Source organism: Maylandia zebra, linkage group LG11 (assembly GCF_041146795.1).
Source record: "Maylandia zebra isolate NMK-2024a linkage group LG11, Mzebra_GT3a, whole genome shotgun sequence".
NCBI classification, from domain to species: domain Eukaryota; kingdom Metazoa; phylum Chordata; class Actinopteri; order Cichliformes; family Cichlidae; genus Maylandia; species Maylandia zebra.
In genome coordinates, this window is record NC_135177.1 from 22,311,783 (window position 1) to 22,334,327 (window position 22,545).

At 41.7% G+C, this 22,545-nt stretch overlaps 1 protein-coding gene across 1 annotated transcript in view; it reads left to right on the forward strand.

The window, feature by feature from the left end:
• kcnn3 (potassium intermediate/small conductance calcium-activated channel, subfamily N, member 3) overlaps nt 1-22,545 on the forward strand; it is a 62,672-nt gene that overhangs the window by 25,390 nt on the left and 14,737 nt on the right. Inside the window, exons 4-7 of the mRNA XM_014412105.3 lie at nt 8,296-8,592; nt 9,663-9,784; nt 11,777-11,918; nt 21,773-21,883. Coding sequence (XP_014267591.2) covers nt 8,296-8,592; nt 9,663-9,784; nt 11,777-11,918; nt 21,773-21,883 — 672 coding nt within the window. The remainder of the gene's footprint in view (nt 1-8,295; nt 8,593-9,662; nt 9,785-11,776; nt 11,919-21,772; nt 21,884-22,545) is intronic.

The window sequence follows — 22,545 nt, forward strand, 5'->3', positions numbered from 1 at the left end:
GCTGGTCTCTCGATCTCCCGTTGAAGAGCTGCGAGCCTCCCCATGATGGTATCAAACTTCTGTTCCGTGGTGTTGTCAGTCTTTTGATTCTGAGACCTCACAACTGCAGTGATCCGTTCCGCGATGTTTTCCAACTGTCGCTCAAGGGTCTCATTTTGAGCAGGCCTCTCTCTGATGTTTCCCCTCATACGCTCAATGGTGTTGTTTTGAGCCTTCACAGCAGCTGTAAGCGTCTCCAAGGTGTTGACCATATTACGTTCGTTGTGAGAGGTCGCACCTCGTCCCGTCGCTTCGAATCCAGCGGGCAGCCTTGTGGGGGTTTGAACAGCCGGTTCCGCTTTCTTATTTCTCTGATAAACCAGGGCTAAGCCAATGCCGATCAGCATGAACCCTGTTATCATGGTTCCGAATAGGTAGATATCTTCAGCGTCCTCGATCGACAGTCCCGCCAGGCACACGGTCCTCCAGTTCTGCCACCCGTCCATCGTGTAACCGGCAGGGAAAGTCCCTCCAGGGCACTCAGGCTCTCCCGAGCCCCGACTTCTCGTTGAGAAAAGGGTGTCAATAGCACTCAGAGACCAGTTGATCAAATCCATAATTCTCTTTTAGGTTTAGAGAACGACAGGACTGCAAGTGGCCATCAGACCCTGCTGCATGGGGCTTGTTGAAGAAGTGATGACATTTTACCAGAGAGCCGTCTGGAACAAATACTTTGAGCATCTAATGGAGCAGTTTATTCCTTCCAGTTCCAGTTCAGATGCCTGCTGGGTAGTATTGCATTAACAGCTGTGATGCGTGTTTTTTGTTGTTTGTTTTCCTTTTTGGGGTCTTTTTTGTCTTTGTAGTAGTTTTAAGACTTCTTTAGAGGGTTAGTGCACAGATTTAGCTTCGCCTGCATTTGTCAGAAAAGCATGAAACTGTCCACAGGTCATTTTTGCAAATTGTGTTATGGCCTATAGTTACATTTTAATGTTAAGTGACCTTCAGTGGATGAGGGAAAAGTGCATGTTAAATGTGTGCTGGGTACTCTGCAAGTTACCACCCTGGAAATGTTTTTCTCCATTTGAACCTACATCGTGATGCCTAAATCTGGTCAAAAGTCAAATGTGTGCATACTTTTCTTTTTGTATTTTGAGCAACACTTACTGTACATGTGTGCTTCAATTACGGGGAGGAGGAACATATAAGATTGTTTAGTTCAAATAAACAATCATATATGTTGTTGTATTTCTGTCATTTTGGTTCCAAATGAATCTGTGTGAGGTCTGTTTATTTGCCTGAATTGATGTGATCCCAGTCAGTGGCTACATAAGCATGTGCTATCATAACCAGCGTTGCTGTCATTACTCCAAGAAAAGTGATGTATTACACATTACTTGTTACTTTTATAAAAATGAATGCAGTACATGACTTAATCCCTCACCAGAGAAAGTAAATTGTTAGTCAATTTGTTACGTTACTTCCTCATTACTCTTTAACAGGAATTCAAATGCATTTTCACACAACCACCACAGGAATCCCAATCCTAATCAGGACACACAGTCTGTCTTTAAGTGCATCCATCTGAACACAAAGCAGTTGAAAACCAACCCAAAAAGACTGAATATGATTTGCACTGTGATTCTACTTTAGAAGCACGAATAGATAGAAATGAGGTCTACAAAGCTGCAATCTGACAGCTCATCACTGCCTTTGTTACCCATTGAAGATCAAGCTCTGGCTGCTGGCCTGGGGGTCAGTATACACTCAGATTTAACATGGTTCTTCACCACTTTATGTCAGCATGCTGCCCGTGCAGATGTTTGCAAAGAGCCAAAGCGGTGTTGTTTCTGTCCAGTTTGCACTTTACCATCGCGCACTTGTCTTTACTTGCAATAAAACTAAAAGTAATGGGGGGCAGGGTTCATATATCCACCCGTCACGCAGATAACTGAGGATCTTTTATAACAAAAGTAACAACATAATTCTGACTTTAATGTGTTTACTGAATTTAGTACGGTAACTCGTTAAATTACTGCATTACTGAAAAATGCAAAGGTATTATGGTGACTTCTTACAGCCGACACTGTTCATAATATCGACTCGTATATTGACTCGTATTAGTCGCCAGTTTCTGAAGACTGTGTGTTGTCAAAAGTTCCAAGTTGCTTCCGAGTTCACAGTTTATGTTTGGGAACTTGATATTGTTAAAAAGTAAGCAGGCATAAGGATGAATGATAAATTCAGCAAAATTGGGTAGTATTCAAATTAATTCCTGGGTTTCAAGGAGAATTTTAAGTGGCAGTCGACACCTTCCTGTGCACCCCTGCCTCTTGCACTTGCTTAAAGGTCCACATTCTGTTTTAAAACACCTGCTCTATTTGGCTAATGAGTAGAAAGATTTTGTTACCTACTGATCGCGGAGAAATATTCCCAAATGAATGTCACTATTTGAACCAACTCAATTACCAGAGCACTCTCCACTGAGCGAATGCCCATCAAAGGAAAACTTACTTTCCAGTTCTGACACTCTCCATCTTTTCTTTCTTTATCTGTTCACGTAGGTCCCTTCTTCCCTTTTGCCTTCGTAGAGTTTCCAGAGTTTCTCCAGTTGTTCTAACATCTGCTTTTTGGCAGTTGCTGTTATTTTCCAACTTGATTTTGTGACCAGTGGTAGTTGCAGAACTTAGAAGTGGGGGTTAGAGAGAATCAATCTAGGTGCTGATGTTGTCGTTATTTTATAATAACAATCAACATTGTGCAGTCATGTGCTGGAAGTAATATTTGACAGGATAGTGTACAGATAATGTGCATTATCATGTCAGTTATTATCCTGTGAGTACAGGATTAGAAAAGAGCATATCAGAGGGACAGCTCAGGCTGGAGCTTGGAGACAAAAGGCTGAGCTGGTTTGGACATGGACAGGAAGGATCGTGGATGTATTGGACAAAGGGTGTTGAAGATGGAGCTGCGAGGCAGGAGGAAAAGAGGAAACTCTCAGAGGAGGTGAAAAGGGGTTGGTGTGACAGAGGAGGATGCTTGGAATAGGTGAGATGGAGGCAGATGATCCGCTGTGGTGACACCCACAGGAAGCAGCCAAAAGAAGAATCATTTCGTCATTTTCTTGCACGCATAACAGAAAGCTCCGTTTATTGTGCTTGCTATCTGAAACACCTGTCTGATTACTGAAGAGTGAAGTGTATCAAAAACGCAAAACAACCAGGGTTTGGCCTCTTTGGCCTTCAGCATGAAAATCAACACTGTCCAATAATCTAACCATAGTTAATTTGTCATCCTTGACAATACGTTTCTTTAATGAATGATTTCTATTTTTGATGATTGAGGTTGAACTTGCTTTTGTTTAACTGTAACCAGATAAAGTCAGTAAACAGACTATAGAAGATTTTTATCCCAGTGTTGTGGTTATTGAGCGTCAGCATCACCACACACCTTTAGTATAAATTTAATAGATGCATGAGTATGGATAGAAATAATGGAGCATTACTGGAGATTTATGTACAGTAGCATTAGTCTAGCCAGTGATGAATTTTTAAAACCAAAGTTTGCAAGCATCCTTTGGCTGATTCGAAAGATAATGATAGATGATTTCAAAGGCTAAATGTTTGCTTAGAAAAAGAATATTTCAGAAAGTTTCACCTTATCTCAGCTGTGTTTGATGTGGCGTCCAGAGACTTCCATGTATTTGAAGTTCTGTTATGTGATTCACTCTGATAACTCACGAGTCGCCTCTGTTCTTCACAAACACACACACACGCACACGCACACACACACACACATGCATCATTTTTTTAGCTCATAAACTTGAAAGAAATCCAGACGTGAAAGGCAAAAATTGAATTGTTGTTGAAATTAATCAAATAGAAACGCTAAGAGAGTGTGTGAGAAAGGGATGTTTCTCCAGTCCATTAGTGCACTTTAAGCATTACAGAGCTGTACTATTCAGTTACTTTTGGAGAATTTTAGAAGCAGTCCATTGATCAAGAAGACACGAGCTTGGCACTCACAGCTACTCAAATGCAGGCAGGATGGCATTAGGGTAATAAAGTGAGCAGCAGCCCTCCAAAAAGGCTGTGTCCTGTTATTTAAAGTGAAGTGCAGCCATAAGATGTCTAATAGTGGGACGGTTATTTTATGATGTCTTGCTCTCATTTTTGGCACAATGTACATTTGCCCTTGAAACTACAACCAAGAGGTAAACTACAGCATCCACTTTAGACTCGTAACACGCAGGAAGCATTTTGACCATTTACTTCTAGGAATTGTTAATTTATCACATGGGATTTGAAGCCTCTGGCCATTGCTCACATCTCAGTTTGTCTTTCGTGTATTCGCGCTGAGGAAATTCCTGGTCTCCAGACAACGCTGCTGGAAACCTCTCCTCACTCTCTCCCACTTACTGTTTTTAGACTGGTGGCAAACGAGGCAGCATCACACATGCACACATACCTTTCCTCATCTCTCGCACTTTCCAACACTTCCTTTTCACTTTGGTGAACCCTCTCCCCTTCGTTTCCTCTTTCATAGAAACAGCCACAGGGGTGTTCCCTCAGAGCTGCAATCACAGTCAGGGAAAGTGTGTTATCCTCTCTGAATATTCACGTATATCAGGGCGTGTGAATCTATTTTCTGCCTGTTCTAGGGATTTCCATGCTGTAGGACCCAGACATCCCCCCAGAGCTGTGACTGTGTGTAAGAGTATGTGTGCATGCTTTTTAGTGTACGCTCTATCATCATCTCCTTCAGTGATTAGGACTGTCTCTGCCCCAGACTGGGGTTTAGTCTTTTTTCACTCCCATGGGAAATGGAGACTTGAGGCTGATTTGCATGCAACTGTCTCTTTTTTCAGTCTTTGCTGCACTTTATAGGATCGTCTGGATGTGTGCATGTGCACGCGTATGCGTGCTTGTGTGCATGCGAGTGTGCAAAATTGTCCTTGCTTGCTCGCTTGGTAGGGTCTGACCAGTGCTGCATCTGGTTCCGTGATGAGAGACATCTGCAATCGGGGACTTAACCCGATTAGAGAGGTACGATGGCCTGGGGGGAGCAAGAAATGGTTGAGGCATGGTTGGATGGCTGAGAAGAAAAGATGGAGAGGTCACAAACTGACCAGCGGGCTACAGACGTAGCAGCTGGAGCAGGGAGTGCTTTAGGTGGAGAGTGTCCTGTCAGACCTCACACCTTCACCTGTGGAGAAATCTCAGTCTATCTTTGGTGCTGTCATTTTTGCACATTTCTCCTTTTCCTTTTTATCCCCGTTGTCTTTTGCTGTCAGGCTTATTTTTTTCCTCTTCCTTTAACCTCCTTCTGTCCTGTCTGCTTTCCATTATATTCTTTGCCCCTTGCCCTCAGCCTGTAATGGCACAGACTTTAAATTTATCTATTTTCTCTTCATCCTCATCATTGTTACCAGGCGCTTTATGGTTTTTTTTCACTCTCTTCCTGTCTTTTTTGTCTCCTGATGGCTGTGCACACATGCATACACTTTTCCCACACTCTCTTCCCTCATCCTTTCCCTCTGTCTTGGTCATGTGGGGGCAGTGGCACTCACTCATTCCAATTGACAGATTACTTTCCTAATGGAATTTAATTATTTATCCCTTCCTCATGGCGATTTAGCCAGGAAAAGACCGACAGCAGCAGCAGCAGTGTGCGGGAGGACAGGGCAGAAGGGGAAGGCGAGGAGGGGGGGGGAGAGAAAGAGAGGAAGGGAGAGGTGCTCATTTCCTCCTGTGGCAAGAAACTGGATCACCTCCGTTTTGATTTGGAGAAATGTCATTCAGCGAGAAAGGGAACAGGAGTGAGGGATGGTGAAAGAAAAATGGAGGCAGAAAGACGCCAAGAAACACAAATTCATACAGAGGGAGAAAAGAATGAATGACAGGTGGCTTGTGGGCAAAACGTGTGAGTATGAATGAATATACATACATTTTACTGCATGGATAACACTCATGTGAACACGGAAAACCTGTTTTTATCACACAGGAGTTCATGACTTACACCGGATACTTATTCTAAACTTAAACACAACTATGATTACACAACTCCCAAACATGAGCCATAAACATTAAGTCTATTGCTCTAAATGGCTGGTGAGTCCCAATAATGTGACACTGTGAACAGATTTTTGTCACCTAAATCTGAGGGGTCACTCACACCCAAAACCATTGCGGGGAAGGTGGGTGCTAGACAACCTGTCTGTGCTTTCGTCTCTGTACCTCTTCACTCGCTGTCGTACACACCTCAGTCTCTTTTCTTGTGTCTCCTTTTTCCGTCTTCTTGCCGCGTCTCTCCCTTCCATCTTTTTGGCTCTCTCTCTCTCCCTCTCTCTCTCTCTCTCTCTCTCTCTCTCTCACACACACTGGGGATCCTAATTAAGCTTGGCTGCTCTTTGATGTTGTCGCCTTGGCAACAGTCACCATGACGAGGCTGGGTCTGCACACTCTCTCACCAACTCGCCCAGGCATACACAGATACACACAAGTACAGTGCACGCACACACACACACACACACATGCAAATACGCGCACGCACACATAGGCTGTGTGAGACCATTAAAGAGTACAGCCAGCGTTTGACCCTTGGTGCAAATGATAGCTTGCAAAATGGCTCAGGTGTGTGCGCAGGCTACATATGTGTGTATCTGTACACATGTAGTCAGCATGTGTGCATACATGTAATAGAAGTAGAACAACATGCAACCGACCGTGCTAGACGAAGGTGATGATTAATGTGGAGGTGCATGCATGTAGGTGGTTGAGAAAGCTTCAGTTCGGCTTCATCACGACAGTGACCAGGTGGCTGTGACACACATACAGCTGTCATGGCCGCTTGCTCTTTCATTTGACCTCTTGTTGTATTTGTTTTGTTTTCCTAAATAAATGTTGGTGTGGGCTAAAAGCCCTTGAGATGAATCATGTGGTAAAGAGCAATTGTTAGCACTGGCTGTTTCTCCAGGCAGTACATCAATTGGTAAACTCAGCTGACTTCCAGCGGGGGAGTTCCTCATTTCTCTCCCCATGCCCCGACCTTTCTCTTTAGTCTCTGCTTTCTGGTTCTCTCTCGCTCCTTAACCTTTTCTCCCCCCAGCAGTAATCTCTTTACAAATTTTACAATTGAGTCCTAGCATTTTGTTTTGAGAGGTGAAAAATGTATGCCAGTGCACTGCAAAATTCCAACTTATCCCAAATGCAGAGCTTCAAAAATGGTGCTTTCTTAAAAAAAAATATTATTTTGCATTAACAAAAATAATCCTCAAATAAGTCAAAAGTGTCTAAAGAACAAAGAGATTTTTTGCAGTGCCCTTTCTGACCTGATATTTCCTCATTCCTATCTTTATCTCTTCATTTCCTCTGCACTTCATCCATCTCTTTCCTCCTCCGCCTTCTCCTCTCATCAACCCCACCACCTCCTCCTCCCTAACCCCTAGCTCTTGTCAGCACCGTCTGGAGGACGGCCCCCGTAATGAAACCTGCTCTTACCACTTCCTTATAACGATGGCTTTGGTGACAATATCAAGTAACCACAGCAATTACAAACCCGAACGTCAACGTACGAGGAGGGAAAACCACAATTAAAGTGGCCTTCTTTATTAAACTTAAACTTTCTGGCCCACTTACACAGCTGAAAAATGTTCACACCCTACAACACAATTTTTCTAATTTTTTTTTACCAATAGTTAACAATAAAAAAAAGGATCCAAGTTTAATTTTAATGAAAAAAGTCCGCTCCGTACCATCTGCAGACTCTTGTTTATTTATTTTCCCTGCAAAAAATAAACAAATAAATCACATTCATTCAACTTAGTTTCGCTCCATATTTTTCCCCTGGTCGTCCGAGCCCCATCTGCAGTGGCTCAGTGTCCCACCGGTTTCAGAGTCATCGCTGGCATGTGCCCATGAGACCGGCTGAAATCACAGCATACTGCCCTTGTTTTTTAAATATTGTCTCTCTGATCATTAGAAACCTGTTTAGCTTAAGAGCCACTGCTCCAGATGAATCAGCATCTTTGGTTTAATTTTAGCAAGAGAAGAGTTTCAGGTTATATGAAAATGAGCCAAAGCACTGTGTGGGGACTGAATAGATTACTGATTAAATGGATGGTGTTTTCCATCTCAGGGAAGACATTTATTCTGAATTGCAGGTGCGTTCTTTAATCATCAGATTAGTCAGCTGTACTGATGAGAAAAGGACCGTGTCAACCGAGCATCACGATGAAAAGTTTTCTCAGCGACACATTAAAAGAAGCGTAACTCCTTTCCCCAACTGACTATCCACATGTCCTTCCTGTCCCCGCAGCTGTTTGTCATCGACAACGGAGCAGACGACTGGCGAATCGCCATGACGATGGAGAGGGTTCTGCTAATCGCCCTGGAGCTGCTCGTTTCTGCTGTGCATCCGGTGCCTGGGGACTTTAAGTTTCAGTGGCGGGCACGGCTGGCCTTCTCGTACGCGCCTTCGCAGGCCGAGGCTGACCTGGACATGGTGCTGAGCGTGCCCATGTTCCTGCGCCTCTACCTCATTGCCAGAGTCATGCTTCTGCACAGCAAACTGTTCACCGACGCTTCCTCCAGGAGTATAGGTGCCCTCAATAAGGTCAGGAGAGTTTTAATCTTGTAGATGTTTCTCTGAGCGGTATGCCTTCAAAAGTGTGGATGTGAAAGGTTTTGCTGGAAACAGGTGATGGAGTTGTAAAGGTATTAAGGTCAAGAGTTCTCTCCTCTGAATTAAGCCTGTGTCTATGTTGTGCCTTTTATCCTTGGCCTCTTTCGCTCTAACTATCTGAAGTTCTTCCTGCCCCTTCTGTCCTTCTAGTCCAGCTGTTTCTTTTCATCTACCGCTTCAAATCCCCTTCCTGTCCTTTTGTTGTCACTGTGCTTAGAGACTTAGATCTAAGCTGTGGTGGATCTTTCATAATACAATATGAGATGAGAGTGTGAAATGGAAACAAGTTATTGCATACAGCTCAAATGGGCCATGAAGAGAAAGAACTAGAATGAAATTGCAGTATGAGTGCAGAAATATGTTGAAGTCGTGCAACAAATGGCTGATGCCAGATTTGTAATGACTTTATACGACAAACATTGCTGTAAGATCAGGAAGTAGAGATGTTGCATGTTGCAAACGTGCAAACTAGATGGAGGAGAGCAAGTGCAGCGGGAGAGATATAGAGGAGATTTTTTTAGACGAGTAATTTAGCAGGTGGCGCGTGTATCGGCGACGGCTCTCTTCTGACCCTCAGGCAGCATCAACGTGGAGGGAAGGTGAAGCTGCCACTGAAGTGCAGCTGTAAATGACAACTCATTTATCAGCTGCTTTAGCCTTCCAGGGCTCAAGCATCAAATGATCCATCTGCCAGAAGTTGATTGTCTGCCTCTTATTGATGAATGAGCCAGAGATAAAAAAGTACACTGACACAGGCCAGTTACTCAAAGACACCGTATAACCTGACCCGAGTCAGAGGGCAAGCCCTGATCTCGACTCCAATTATAGTGGAGATTCTCTGAGTGCTGCTATCAAAAGCTACTCAGAGGACTAATTAGTAAAACATCAAGTCCGCTTGGGAAACAGTGTGCAGGATAAGGATTCAGAGCAGCACAAGATTAACTCCTGGGGAAAAAAAGTGAAGCAATGTGTGTATGTGTGTGTCTCTAAATGTCTTTTAGGTCCATTTTAACACGCGGTTTGTAATGAAAACCCTTATGACGATCTGCCCTGGGACGGTGCTGCTGGTCTTCAGCATCTCTCTGTGGATCATTGCTGCCTGGACCGTACGAGTGTGTGAGAGGTTAGCACTAAAGCTGGTCCGTTTGCGATTGTGATTTGGTGTTTATTGCGTGTACATGAGCGTACATGAGTGTGAGTGTTGGACTGTGATCAGATGAGGAATTCAACTCAGAAATTAAATTCAACTGGCAGAATCTATAATCTGAGACGTCTGTGCAACATAATCCCTCTTTAGACTTCAGTTTATGAGGCTTTCTCAGCAGTTGTTCAGGCAATGGATTTGTTACTTCATTTGTCTGCTTGTCAGACTAAAAATAAAAATTAAAAATCAATATAATAGTGTCTGAAGAAAACATTCATTAACATTAATGACCCTCCAATAAGGCATTTCTAAGCAATAAACAATCTGATATTGTTACGGGACACTCGAACATAGTTTGTCAGACACTAAGGACCTAATTAAGGACTTAATAGTTGATCAATTGTCAAGAGTAAAAAAGAGATAGCAATAACAGTACAATATAGCTCTCCTCACCACAGTGTAATGAAACATTACATGAGCAAACACGGTGCCAAATCCTCATAGAGATTCATACATTTACACGAGAATAACTAACCCACAGGTATGTTTAAGCACCCACATCAAAAATGTGTATTAAAATTCCCGAAGACATTCTGAGCTCAAATGTCCTGACCTTGGAAATATCACGTTGAATAAGCTTACTGACTTTTATTATGACAGAGATGTGACTGATGTCGCTTTTAAGTCTTTCTTTTTGATTTAAAACCATAGCTGCGGCTGGTAGATCACCAACTGACATGTTATATCGCATTTTTTTGATTTAATGTAAAAATGTACACAAAATTGTGGTTTTACAGATGCAATGACTCTGAAAAGTGGACAGAGCTGGGGTTTTTGTTTTTTACTGGTTTTTATGATTAGATAAGCAAGTCAAACAGTTCCTGTAATTTAATACACCAGTTGCAGATGTTTTACACATGTATAGTTGTTAACAAAGATATTAATTAACACCTAAAAGTATGCTTATAGCAGCTCAGTACAGTGTGTTACAGCTTTATTTTCATTCTTTCCTATTTCACATCTCACAATATGTGTTTTTCATGCCATATAAGTATATATATATATATATATATATATATATATATATATATATATATATATATATATATATATATATGACATGAAAAAAACATTAAGAGAAATCCATATCATACTCAATACAGCAGCAAACACATGGCAGTACAGACTGGTGATTTATCGACCGCTGTTGCATCCAGCAGACAGACGCTCAGAAATGAAACGGCTTGCAAACATATCTGTTTCTCTGTTGTTATTAAAGAGCACTAAATCCAGTTGTTCGGTTACATTTAAGAGATTGATAATTAAATTTTACAGATTATTTAATGCTTGTAATGTGCCATCAAGTGCAAAGCAAAAGGAGATGTATTCAAATGTTTTTGGAGATAAATCAAGGAAATGTAGGAAAATGTCAGCTGGTTAATAGGCTTGATTAAATGCATCACTGCCCGGCTGCTGGGGAGTCCTCGGTTGGTCCGTATCCAACTGGCAGAAACTGGCATTTTGCTTCTTTCCAAATCAAATTAATGAAGAAAAAAAAAAAAAAAACTAAATGGCTTCGAACGGCGTCCAAAGATGTGACTTTTCAGTCTTAGAGAATAGAGAGACTTCAGAGCAAATATATCTGTTGCTAGCAAGCAAGGTTACATCTTATTATATTTCTGCTGAATAGTTTATTGAAAGAAAAACTTTGTTTCAGATCTGCACCAGGTTTGGTTGCTATGGTAACAGTGTTGCGCGTAGGGCAAGAACGATGGAGGCAAAAGATGCAGTTATGTGTTATGCGTCAGACAAAATTGCTGGAAACATTTTTTTCGGTTAGACGCCCACATTCGCAGACAGGACCAGTGGGACAGTTATTGTTTGTTTGTTTTTATTCATTATTATTATTTAGATGTTTTACTATTGACTGACTTTATCCTCTAACAATAAACATGTTTGGTTTTTTTTTAGGTATCATGATGCCCAGGATGTGACCAGTAACTTCCTGGGAGCCATGTGGCTTATCTCTATTACTTTCTTGTCTATTGGCTATGGAGACATGGTTCCTCATACTTACTGTGGCAAAGGAGTCTGTCTGCTCACGGGCATCATGGTCAGTACATTTCCTCTCCGTCCCCTCTCTCTGCTCTCCCAGTAGTGCTGTCCTCCCCTCGTTCAAAGGTCAGCAGATTAGAGCGCATGCTGTCATTTGCAAGAGAAATTCTCCCATTTGTGTAATTTGGGCAATCCTCTCTGAATTAGCCTGCATCTGTGCTTCTGTGTGTTTTGGGTGTGTAGGCGTGCAAACAAGAGCATGTTAGTGGTTTGTGTGTGTGTGTGTTTTTTTATGTGTGTGTGTGTGTGTGTGTGTTTCTATGCGTGTTATTCCCTTGTCTGTCCTCATTGCATAATGAAGGTCCTACCTTTCAGTGTGCCATGTCCTCCCACTCTCATTTTTTTCCTCTGTCGGTCTTTCATTTTTTTTCTTTACCACTTTCCTCCTCTCTTGTGCTATCTCTCTTTTTTGTGTTTCTCCTTCTATCTTTTTTCTCACTGTCCATCTCCCCTTCCCTGAGGCCATGTGTTTATTTCTATCTACCATCCATCTGTCAATGTTTAAGCTGCCGACTGATCCTCTATTTGCTTCACTTCACAGGTGTTCTTTCCTCCTTCGAACATTTCTTTCACTCTGTTTCTTTCACATCTTTGTCACTATTATTTTAACACTTCTCTGAATGAGTCGAGGCAATTTGCGTCTTTTGAAATGCAAGAAAATTAGATTTTTTTAAAATAACTCTATAACTAAATATTGCATGTTCTCAAATTAAATGTGATAAGTATGTTAACCTGTGCAGATAAGGTCAGGAAAGGAAAAATAGGGTTTAAAAATAATAATATGATTTTCTGGGAATACATTTCCCAAAGGACACAATGGTCCTCATACTTGTTGCCAGAGGAGAATACGATGACTGATAGGAGACTTTATTCAGATTAAAAGCTGGACTTCACTGTTCAGTGGTCCCTCAGCTTATTTGGGGGAATTACTGTAATTAACAGAATAGATATTCATTTTCCAAATTGGCTTTTGCCCATTATTATTGCCAAGTTCCAATTTATCACTGTGTTTCTTAGAAATCCTCAAGTAGAGGACATGAGAAAGATTGTATTAGACACTGGAAAGGTTGGTTGCCATGAACTGTAAATAATAATGTAATATGCTGTTTGTCTTCATTCATTCGTGAAAATAGAAGACATCATTACATATAAGATTTTTCCTTGTACTTATAAAAGCAGTGTGTTCATATGAAAGAAGACAATTTAAACAAAACCAGTCCTTAGATGAATCAGGGTATAAGGTAAAACTTGATTATATGATCACAAATATAACCTCAGTATATGACATTGACAAGATTGACATGAGTGGGTGTCATGTGAGTACAGTCATGTGAAAAAAGAAAGTTTCCATGGGAATTAGGACAGGGTGGAGGGTAGCTGCTAATCAAATGCATCTGATTACTTGATTATCAGCACGTCCGGTCACCACTATAAAGCACATATTTTTTCCAGTTTGTTGGTCTGGAGCATTCAGCTGTGTGTTAAGACAGTGCCACAATCTTCCCAGGAGTGGACATCCCAGCAAATGCGCTCCAAGGTCAGATTATGCAATGTTCTAGGGAAACAGCAAAAACCCAAGAGCTACAGCTAAGTTTATACAGACCTCGGATAACGTGTTAAATGTTAAAGTTCATGACAGTACAATTGGAAAAAGACTGAACAAGTATGGCTTGTTTGGAAGGCTTTACTGCAGAAAGCCTCTTCTCTCAAAATAGAACATGGTAACACAGCTTAGGGTCGCAAGTTGTTTTTGAATAAACCACAAAACTTCTAAAAATGTCATTTGGACAGACAAGATGAGGCGATAGCTCATTAGGTAGAGCGTTTGCCCCACGATCGGAAGGTTCATTTGGTCAGGGGGGAACCATTGTTGGCCATTAACTCCTCTGTATACCAAAGTATTACTAGAAAGCTAAAGCTTAGTCCATGCAACAACAACAATGCCCCAAATACAGCAGCAAATCTACAACAAAATAAGTGAAAAAGAAATGAATCAAGGCGTTACAATCTGTTACCCAGTCAAAGTCCAAGTGTCCTTAAGCTTGCTGTTTATAAATTAATGCAATGTTGTAAAGCGGACAAAAATGCTCCACAATGATGTAAGAGATTAATTGTCATAAAGGAAATTATTATTTTAAGTTAATACTGCTAAAGGTGACTGTAGTGTGATATCACATCACCTTTTGCTTGCTTTTATACATACACAAAATGCAAACGTTGCAGCCATTTTTGTGTCAAGGTGCCTCCAAAAGCGTGCTAAGAAGAATGTTATATTTGAAACCACAAACTAAGTCAGTGACAGCAACTCCATATGACACAGCTAAACAAGCTTCAACCAAACAAGTTTCAGATATCCCAGACGAGCCCCCAAATTAGTTGAAAACAACTAGGAGTCCACGGACACGTAACACACTGTATTAATACATTAATACAGTGTGTAATAATATATATATATCAACCATCTTTGCAAAAAACACAAGTGCAAAAGTGGTCGATGTCAGATAGAAACCTGGGCAAATGGGCCCAAACATGAGCCAGCCCCCATAGTCTGAAGGACCAGGCACATCCCAATGTCTCCACCGTCAGGCAGTTGTCCACATGAGCAGACTGGGACCTCCAAGACAGTTGGAGGTGTTACACAAATAAAACAGCTGCATAAAGTGTGCAAATGCTTAGTTTGAAATATTTTAAGAGCCTTCTTTTCGTTATAGTAGTCATAAGACCACCAGGAAAAAGGATTAGAAATGTGAAATCTCTCCACTTTCTTTGAACACCTACAGCCTTTTTTTTGCCAATGCCATTTATAACAGTATTGAAGGCAGTTGAGAAGTGCCTTGAGATGTAATTTAATGACTGCTAGACGTTGGTTTGAAGAAGAAAAAAATCAAGGGAACAACTTAAAATAACTCTCACAATCCAAACTACATTTTTTCTTTTCTTTTGCATCTTCTGTAGTATGTACTTTGGTCTTTGAAGTTATCTGTTAGATTGAAAAAGTTAATTCAAATGGATTTCTTATCTCCATAAGAGCCCAAAACCTGCATGTGTATTCTTTCATCCTCACTTTGTCCACTCTCTCTGTTTCTGCCAGCTCACTGTATAGCCCATTAAATGTGTGAATAAAAACACACTTACACACACATACCCCCATTTTCTGGATGAATCATCTAGTCTGTGTTTGAGAAAGAGTACTACTTTTACCGTAAAACGCACACAAAAACAGACACAAAATGGGGTGCATACAAATGGTCCCAAGCCCACTGCTACAGACTCCACATCCTCCACACAACACTGACACAGAACTTGACATACACTCTGAGTACAGCTCCCACACACTCGCTCCTCTCCTGTCACACACAAACACACTCTCATCACACTCTTCACAGTGGTCAAAGTGCTTTATTTTTGTTGATCATCAGAGATGAAGTGAGGCTGCAGGTGGAAAGAGAAAGTTAAAGCATAACTATACGAGAAAGAGACCAGGTGTAGCAATGTTATGGAATTACAGGGATTGGTGGGTCGGAGGGGAGCGCAGGGCTGACAGGTTAAGGCAGAAAACTTTTATTTGTTTATTTCATTTTGTTGTTGTTATTTGTTTTGGGGTTTGTTTGTTTTTTGACTGTCTAAAACTACTGCATAATGAGAAATTCTCACTGTTGTTACTATGACAACACATGAAGGCCAACGGTGTTGGAATATACCACTGCCCTGAGGCTACCTGGGGGTGTGCCAGGTGTTAGTGTGTATTTGTGTGTGGTTGTGTGTTGTTGTGAGTGGGTGGATAGCAAGATGGAGGTTAGGTACACTATACCACAAATGTTGTGTACAGCATATGTGATACAGCACTTCATGTTGTACACAGGTCGTGTGTACAACATGAAGTGATTATTAAGTGTTTATTAAACTGCACTGAGAAGTAGGGCTTGGTCTGTAAACAAATAAATGAATGGCAGTATAGTAAGACACAGCTGTAGTTATATGACATTTTATTATTCAAGGATTGGTTGTTGGAGAGCACTACTGTATGCATGAATAAAAATTGAATGTGCGTATGCTTTACCTATTTTTACTGTGAAATAATACAGTGGATTCCAAAAGCCTATGTTTACATGCAAGGTTTTTGTGGTGCAAAACCTTGGCATTCGATCCAATTGTAAAACAAACTGAAATCATATAGTGGGGAAATAATAATATTTTCTAATAATAACCTCTTTTCATATATATATATATATATATATATATATATATATATATATATACATTCAAATTAAAGGTAATCTACAAAGGAAGCAATTTGCAGTAAGGTGCTGACCAGATATCAACTGAAGTCAATGAGATTAAGTGACGTCAAGTGAGAACGTGTGTGTCCCGAGTTGAACTTTTCTCAGCTTCTCAGTCAAGGTGACTGACTGAAGCAGCTATCAATGAGAGCAAAGGATACTGTCGATTAACATTTGACAGACTGGAAAAATACATTAGAAGGTTACCTAGGCAACTGGAGCCTAGAATCGCCACTTATGAACAACTGTCTGCAACAAATTTATGTACAACACGCTAATAACTGCTTGTATGGATGGGTTCTTTTTGGGTAGGAGTCTGAAAGTAGGGCACATCATGACTTGACAATAATTGGCAATATATTTGGCACAACTTAAGTTGCAAAGGTGCTTCAAATCTGTCAGATTACAAAGGCATCTCCTGTGCGCACCCCTCATCAGCTCATCTGGGCAGATATTTAATTGGATATTGGTTCGGGCTCTGCCATTGTACAGGGAGTGCAGAATTATTAGGCAAGTTGTATTTTTGAGGAATTATTTTATTATTGAACAACAACCATGTTCTCAATGAACCCAAAAAACTCATTAATATCAAAGCTGAATGCTTTTGGAAGTAGTTTTTAGTTTGTTTTTAGTTTTAGCTATTTTAGGGGGATATCTGTGTGTGCAGGTGACTATTACTGTGCATAATTATTAGGCAACTTAACAAAAAACAAATATATACCCATTTCAATTATTTATTTTTACCAGTGAAACCAATATAACATCTCCACATTCACAAATATACATTTCTGACATTCAAAAACAAAACAAAAACAAATCAGCAACCAATATAGCCACCTTTCTTTGCAAGGACACTCAAAAGCCTGCCATCCATGGATTCTGTCAGTGTTTTGATCTGTTCACCATCAACATTGCGTGCAGCAGCAACCACAGCCTCCCAGACACTGTTCAGAGAGGTGTACTGTTTTCCCTCCTTGTAAATCTCACATTTGATGATGGACCACAGGTTCTCAATGGGGTTCAGATCAGGTGAACAAGGTGGCCATGTCATTAGTTTTTCTTCTTTTATACCCTTTCTTGCCAGCCACGCTGTGGAGTACTTGGACGCGTGTGATGGAGCATTGTCCTGCATGAAAATCATGTTTTTCTTGAAGGATGCAGACTTCTTCCTGTACCACTGCTTGAAGAAGGTGTCTTCCAGAAACTGGCAGTAGGACTGGGAGTTGAGCTTGACTCCATCCTCAACCCGAAAAGGCCCCACAAGCTCATCTTTGATGATACCAGCCCAAACCAGTACTCCACCTCCACCTTGCTGGCGTCTGAGTCGGACTGGAGCTCTCTGCCCTTTACCAATCCAGCCACGGGCCCATCCATCTGGCCCATCAAGACTCACTCTCATTTCATCAGTCCATAAAACCTTAGAAAAACCAGTCTTGAGATATTTCTTGGCCCAGTCTTGACGTTTCAGCTTGTGTGTTTTGTTCAGTGGTGGTCGTCTTTCAGCCTTTCTTACCTTGGCCATGTCTCTGAGTATTGCACACCCTGTTGACTATTTTGAATGAAACGCTTGATTGTTCGATGATCACGCTTCAGAAGCTTTGCAATTTTGAGACTGCTGCATCCCTCTGCAAGATATCTCACTATTTTTGACTTTTCTGAGCATGTCAAGTCCTTCTTTTGACCCATTTTGCCAAAGGAAAGGAAGTTGCCTAATAATTATGCACACCTGATATAGGGTGTTGATGTCATTAGACCACACCCCTTCTCATTACAGAGATGCACATCACCTAATATGCTTAATTGGTAGTAGGCTTTCGAGCCTATACAGCTTGGAGTAGGACAACATGCATGAAGAGGATGATGTGGACAAAATACTCATTTGCCTAATAATTCTGCACTCCCTGTATAACCATAATCTTCTAGTGAAGCCATTCTTTTGTTGATTTGGATGTATGCTTTGGAATGTTGGTTAGCCACACAAGCCGTATTATTTTATGGATACGTGCATTAAAAATGCTTTAACCCACAAGCAGTTCAGCTAAATCAGATTAGCAGTGGCAAAGCTTAGCACATAGCTTACGCTAGAGCCGTCTGTATTGGCAACCGTCTGTCAGTCAAAGCTTTTGTTCCTTGAGTCCAGTCTTCAGATTAATCTGTGACTCAAACAGGTGGAGGTGTGTTTAAAACATTTCCACTAGAGATCAAGAAATTATGTTTTGTAGAAGATTTACAATTTCTTTCAAGAACATCCACACTGGTTACAGGAAACTGCAGTGCCCATAAGAATCATTGTGCTGCAGAAACAATTCGAGAGACAATCAGAAGAAGGCAGGCTTTCAGAAATGGCACTTTACAGAGATTGCCTGTTTTCAGTAGACGATATCAGGGGGGCTACATCAAGAGCCAATATGAGATAAATAAGGCATTTTTGAACTGTAAATCAAGAAAAGAGACCTTAAAAATATATATGGTGCTGGAAAAATAAATCATAAAAATAATATTCATTTATTGTGATTGCATGATGTATAGTATAAATTCAGGAGCAAGAGGTCTCCTTTAAAATGTCCTACATTACAGTGGGCTATATTTCCAATATTTTTAACATGTAGATTCATCCTAAATGTACCGTATTTCCCGGACTACAGAGCGCACCTGAATATTAGCCGCACAAGCTAAAATCAGGGGAAAATCCTGTTTTGTACATACATTAGCCGCACCTGACCAAAAGCCGCAGGTGTTTCAATGTTGACTTATCATATGTAAGAGAATATGCACAAAGCGAATTGTCAGGAAAGAGATGGCTGTTTGGAGACATCACTTTTATTAATATTTTGAAAAACAAGTTATGGGTACATATTTGCATAACTTTTTAGGTATATGTACAAGTAGCGGTAATTACAAGTACAAAACATGTACTGTGCTTCATAAATGAGTAACAAATGTAGTACATAACAGTAACCTACAGCACACCAGAAAAATAGATTCGGACTACCTTTTAGGCTCAGGTGCAGTGACACGGCTTTAACAAGAAGAAAAGTCAGTCATTCACCACCATCTTCCTGCGCTCTAAAACCACCAAAGTCCTCTTCTCCAGTGTCGGAAACGAACAGGCTCAGGATGGCTTCGTCATCCACTCTCCGCTTCTCTCCTTCGTTGTCACTTTCAAAACCAAAGAAATCCTCGTTGTCAGTGTCAGAGTCGAACACCCTCAGAAGGGCCGTGGCGGTGTCCTCCTCTCCATCATGCAGCAGTCCAGCCCTTCGAAATCCGTTGGTGATCGTGGATGTTTTCACACTTTTCCACGCTGTCAGAATCCAATGGTGGAGTTGGGCATAACTTGCTTTTCGCAAGTTTATCGCCGCTCATCATCCACGCCTCCAGCTGAACGCGTAGTGCTACTTTGAAGTTCGTTTTTCGCGCTACTTCGTACGGCACTACGTTGCCTGGCGGATGGACATGTGACCAACATACCACTCTTGAACCCCGATCCTTCCGCCAGGCAACGTAGTGCCGTACAACAGCGGAACAAACAAAACAAATCCGCTCATGGACAATCCATAGAAAAGCCGCACCTGACTAAAAGCCGCAGGGTTCAAAGCTTGTGCAAAAAGTAGCGGCTTATAGCCCGACAATTACGGTAGGCGTTACATTTAAGTTTTACCATATGACTGTGCATAATTATTTTTATTTCCTACAGCTTAACTGCAGTCATACTGCAGTTGTGGATGGCTTGCAGGTTAAACAGATGCAGACAAGCTATCATTTTTAACCTTTTTGTGGCTTTTCTGTTCTAAGTGCTTGCATTTTGAACACTAATTGAGCATATTAAATGTTTGGGTTTTTTTCAACCGTATTTTTTCCTCCCTCTGCATGTTCCCACTGACTGGTTTTGGAAACAATTTTCCACTGCTGTTTGCATTCACTTTTTACCTGGACCGCGTGGGTGTTACACAAAGGCACAGATGGGTGATTCCCCCTTTTCTGAGTGGGTAGACAGCTGTGCTGTACTGAAGAAAACAAGGGGAACACCCTGGTAAATGGAAGAAATCACAGCAGCATAGCCGTCATCAGTCGTGTCACTGCATGGACATTTCACTGGGAGCGCTGCTGGAAGCAAATAGATGCAGATGCATGTGCAAACAAATTGACACATACACACATATACAGCCACTTTGTCAACGCATGCTTCCACATACACACACACAAAGGCTGCCCCGACAAACCAATCAGTGCCCCGCTGTTTCTGACCAAGGAGGTCATTTGTGAACACGTGCACACTGCGCTGCATTTTGTGCTGTTTGTTATCTGAGGGCTCTGTTCCCTAAAGCGCAGACATGTACAAATGCTCTAAGGGGTTTCCATTGGCTCTCATCATATTTTATTCATAGTTTTTGAATAAACACAAATAGAGTGGATGAGTGTATAGATGTGGGCACTAAGGCCTGTTTGTGCGTTACATTTCACTGAACCCAGCCAAGGTTATTTTTGGCAAACCTGTCTTGTCGTTCAGGAGTGTGCATGATGAAGTCCCGGCTATTTCCTGCACGCTTCAAAATGTTGCATGCGCCCTCGCTGTTGCTCTAAGTCACTATGTTTCTCTCCTTATATCTCTTTATTCTGTCACTCCTATCCTCTGCCAACTGTGAGCTTCGCACACTTACAAGAAGGAAGGAAGACACTCATACATTTTCATTAAACACTCTTAATCTTAATTCATTACTTATCAGGAGATATGTGACCTCATTAACATTGCCTTCTTCTCCATCTTTCTCTCCTCCTATTCCGTGCACACACCCTCGCCTCATATATTCATCCGCCCATGTTTCTTCCCTTCCCCATTTATATTTACTCATTGCTCTTCACTTTCTTTATCTTTTCTTCCCCTCTCTCTTCTTTTTTCCCTCTCGGTGCCTGCCCCTTCAGAGGAACCTGTGAGCACTCAACAGCCCCATTGAATACAGTGTCTAATCTAAAAGTTAATTAAGTCTGTCTTCTTCCCTGTGTTCCTGCTCCTCTTCTCCTCTCAAGCATGTCTTTTTTGGTTGAGAGACTGCTGTCATTCTCTCCCAAATGAATTTGCCGTGAGTCCCACGTGGGTTGAGCTGGGATACAGACAAACTAGTGCTGTTTTACACTTTTACACATCCTGCAGGCCTCAAGCCACCAGTGACAGGAGAAGACTGACACCACGTAATTCGGATTGACAACATCCAATTAAATTAAATTAGTTGGTGTCAAACGGTGATATTTTTTTTTCTGGTTTTATCTTTAAGGGGCACAATTTCAGCGTCCTATAGAGGCGATATAGAAGGCATCTCACACCAGATGGATTGGAGGTGAAAATAGATTTGGCTTGCCTCTCAACATGAGGAAATGTGGATCTGGAACAGAGCTATTCCTCCTAATCCTCTCCTCTCTCCCATTCACTTCTCCTTCTGTCATCTTCATATTTGTCCTTGCTCCCTTCAATCATCTGAACTAATTCCCTGTCCAAAAACCACAGATTTACCAATTCCACCTCTGTACTGGCTGACTCTGTCCTCCTCCCTCCCTCCCCTCTTGTCTCTCATAGGGTGCGGGCTGTACGGCTCTGGTGGTTGCCGTGGTAGCCAGGAAGTTGGAGCTGACCAAGGCCGAGAAACATGTACACAACTTCATGATGGACACGCAACTCACCAAGAGGGTGTGTAGGCATGCTCGATGTCAGTGAGTGCGTGCGTGTGAATGAGTGTGTCGTCTGTAGCGGCAATAAAGCAAAAGCACAGAGTGTAGATTTGTAAAAGTGCGGTTTTTATGTGCAGTGCAAGTGATTTTACACTGTAGAATTTCTTTGGCGTCGAGAGCCCGGCTAAAAGGATTGTTCTTTCACTGCTACTGCGTCACCCTCCCCAACTAGCACATTACACCCTGTATTGTTGTGACAGAGTGCCATGTTATTTGAGTGAGCGAAGGCAATAAAAGGTCATCTCTGTCTCACTCTCTCTGTTCCGCTCCCTCACTTACCGCCGCTCTCTTTTTCTTTCCATCGCCGATCTTTTCCCTCCCACACCTCCCCTCTCCTCTGACATTTGTCTCTCTTACAGTAAATCCTTTTCTCTCTCTCTGTGTCACATTTGCTTCTCTCCTTCCTCCACTGCTTTCTCCTTCTTCTGTTGCCCCCTCCCAGCCTCCGTTCCCCACACCCCATCTCTCCCAACTCCCTCCCTCCCTCCTCTGGTCCTTTTCAATTTTTCATACAGTTGAAAGACCCAAGTTTTAAAAATAGCTCCCATATCAAATATGTAGGGTGCATGATGGCAGCAGGGTTATCTGGGTGACTGAACGGAGTGGAGTGATCAATAATTT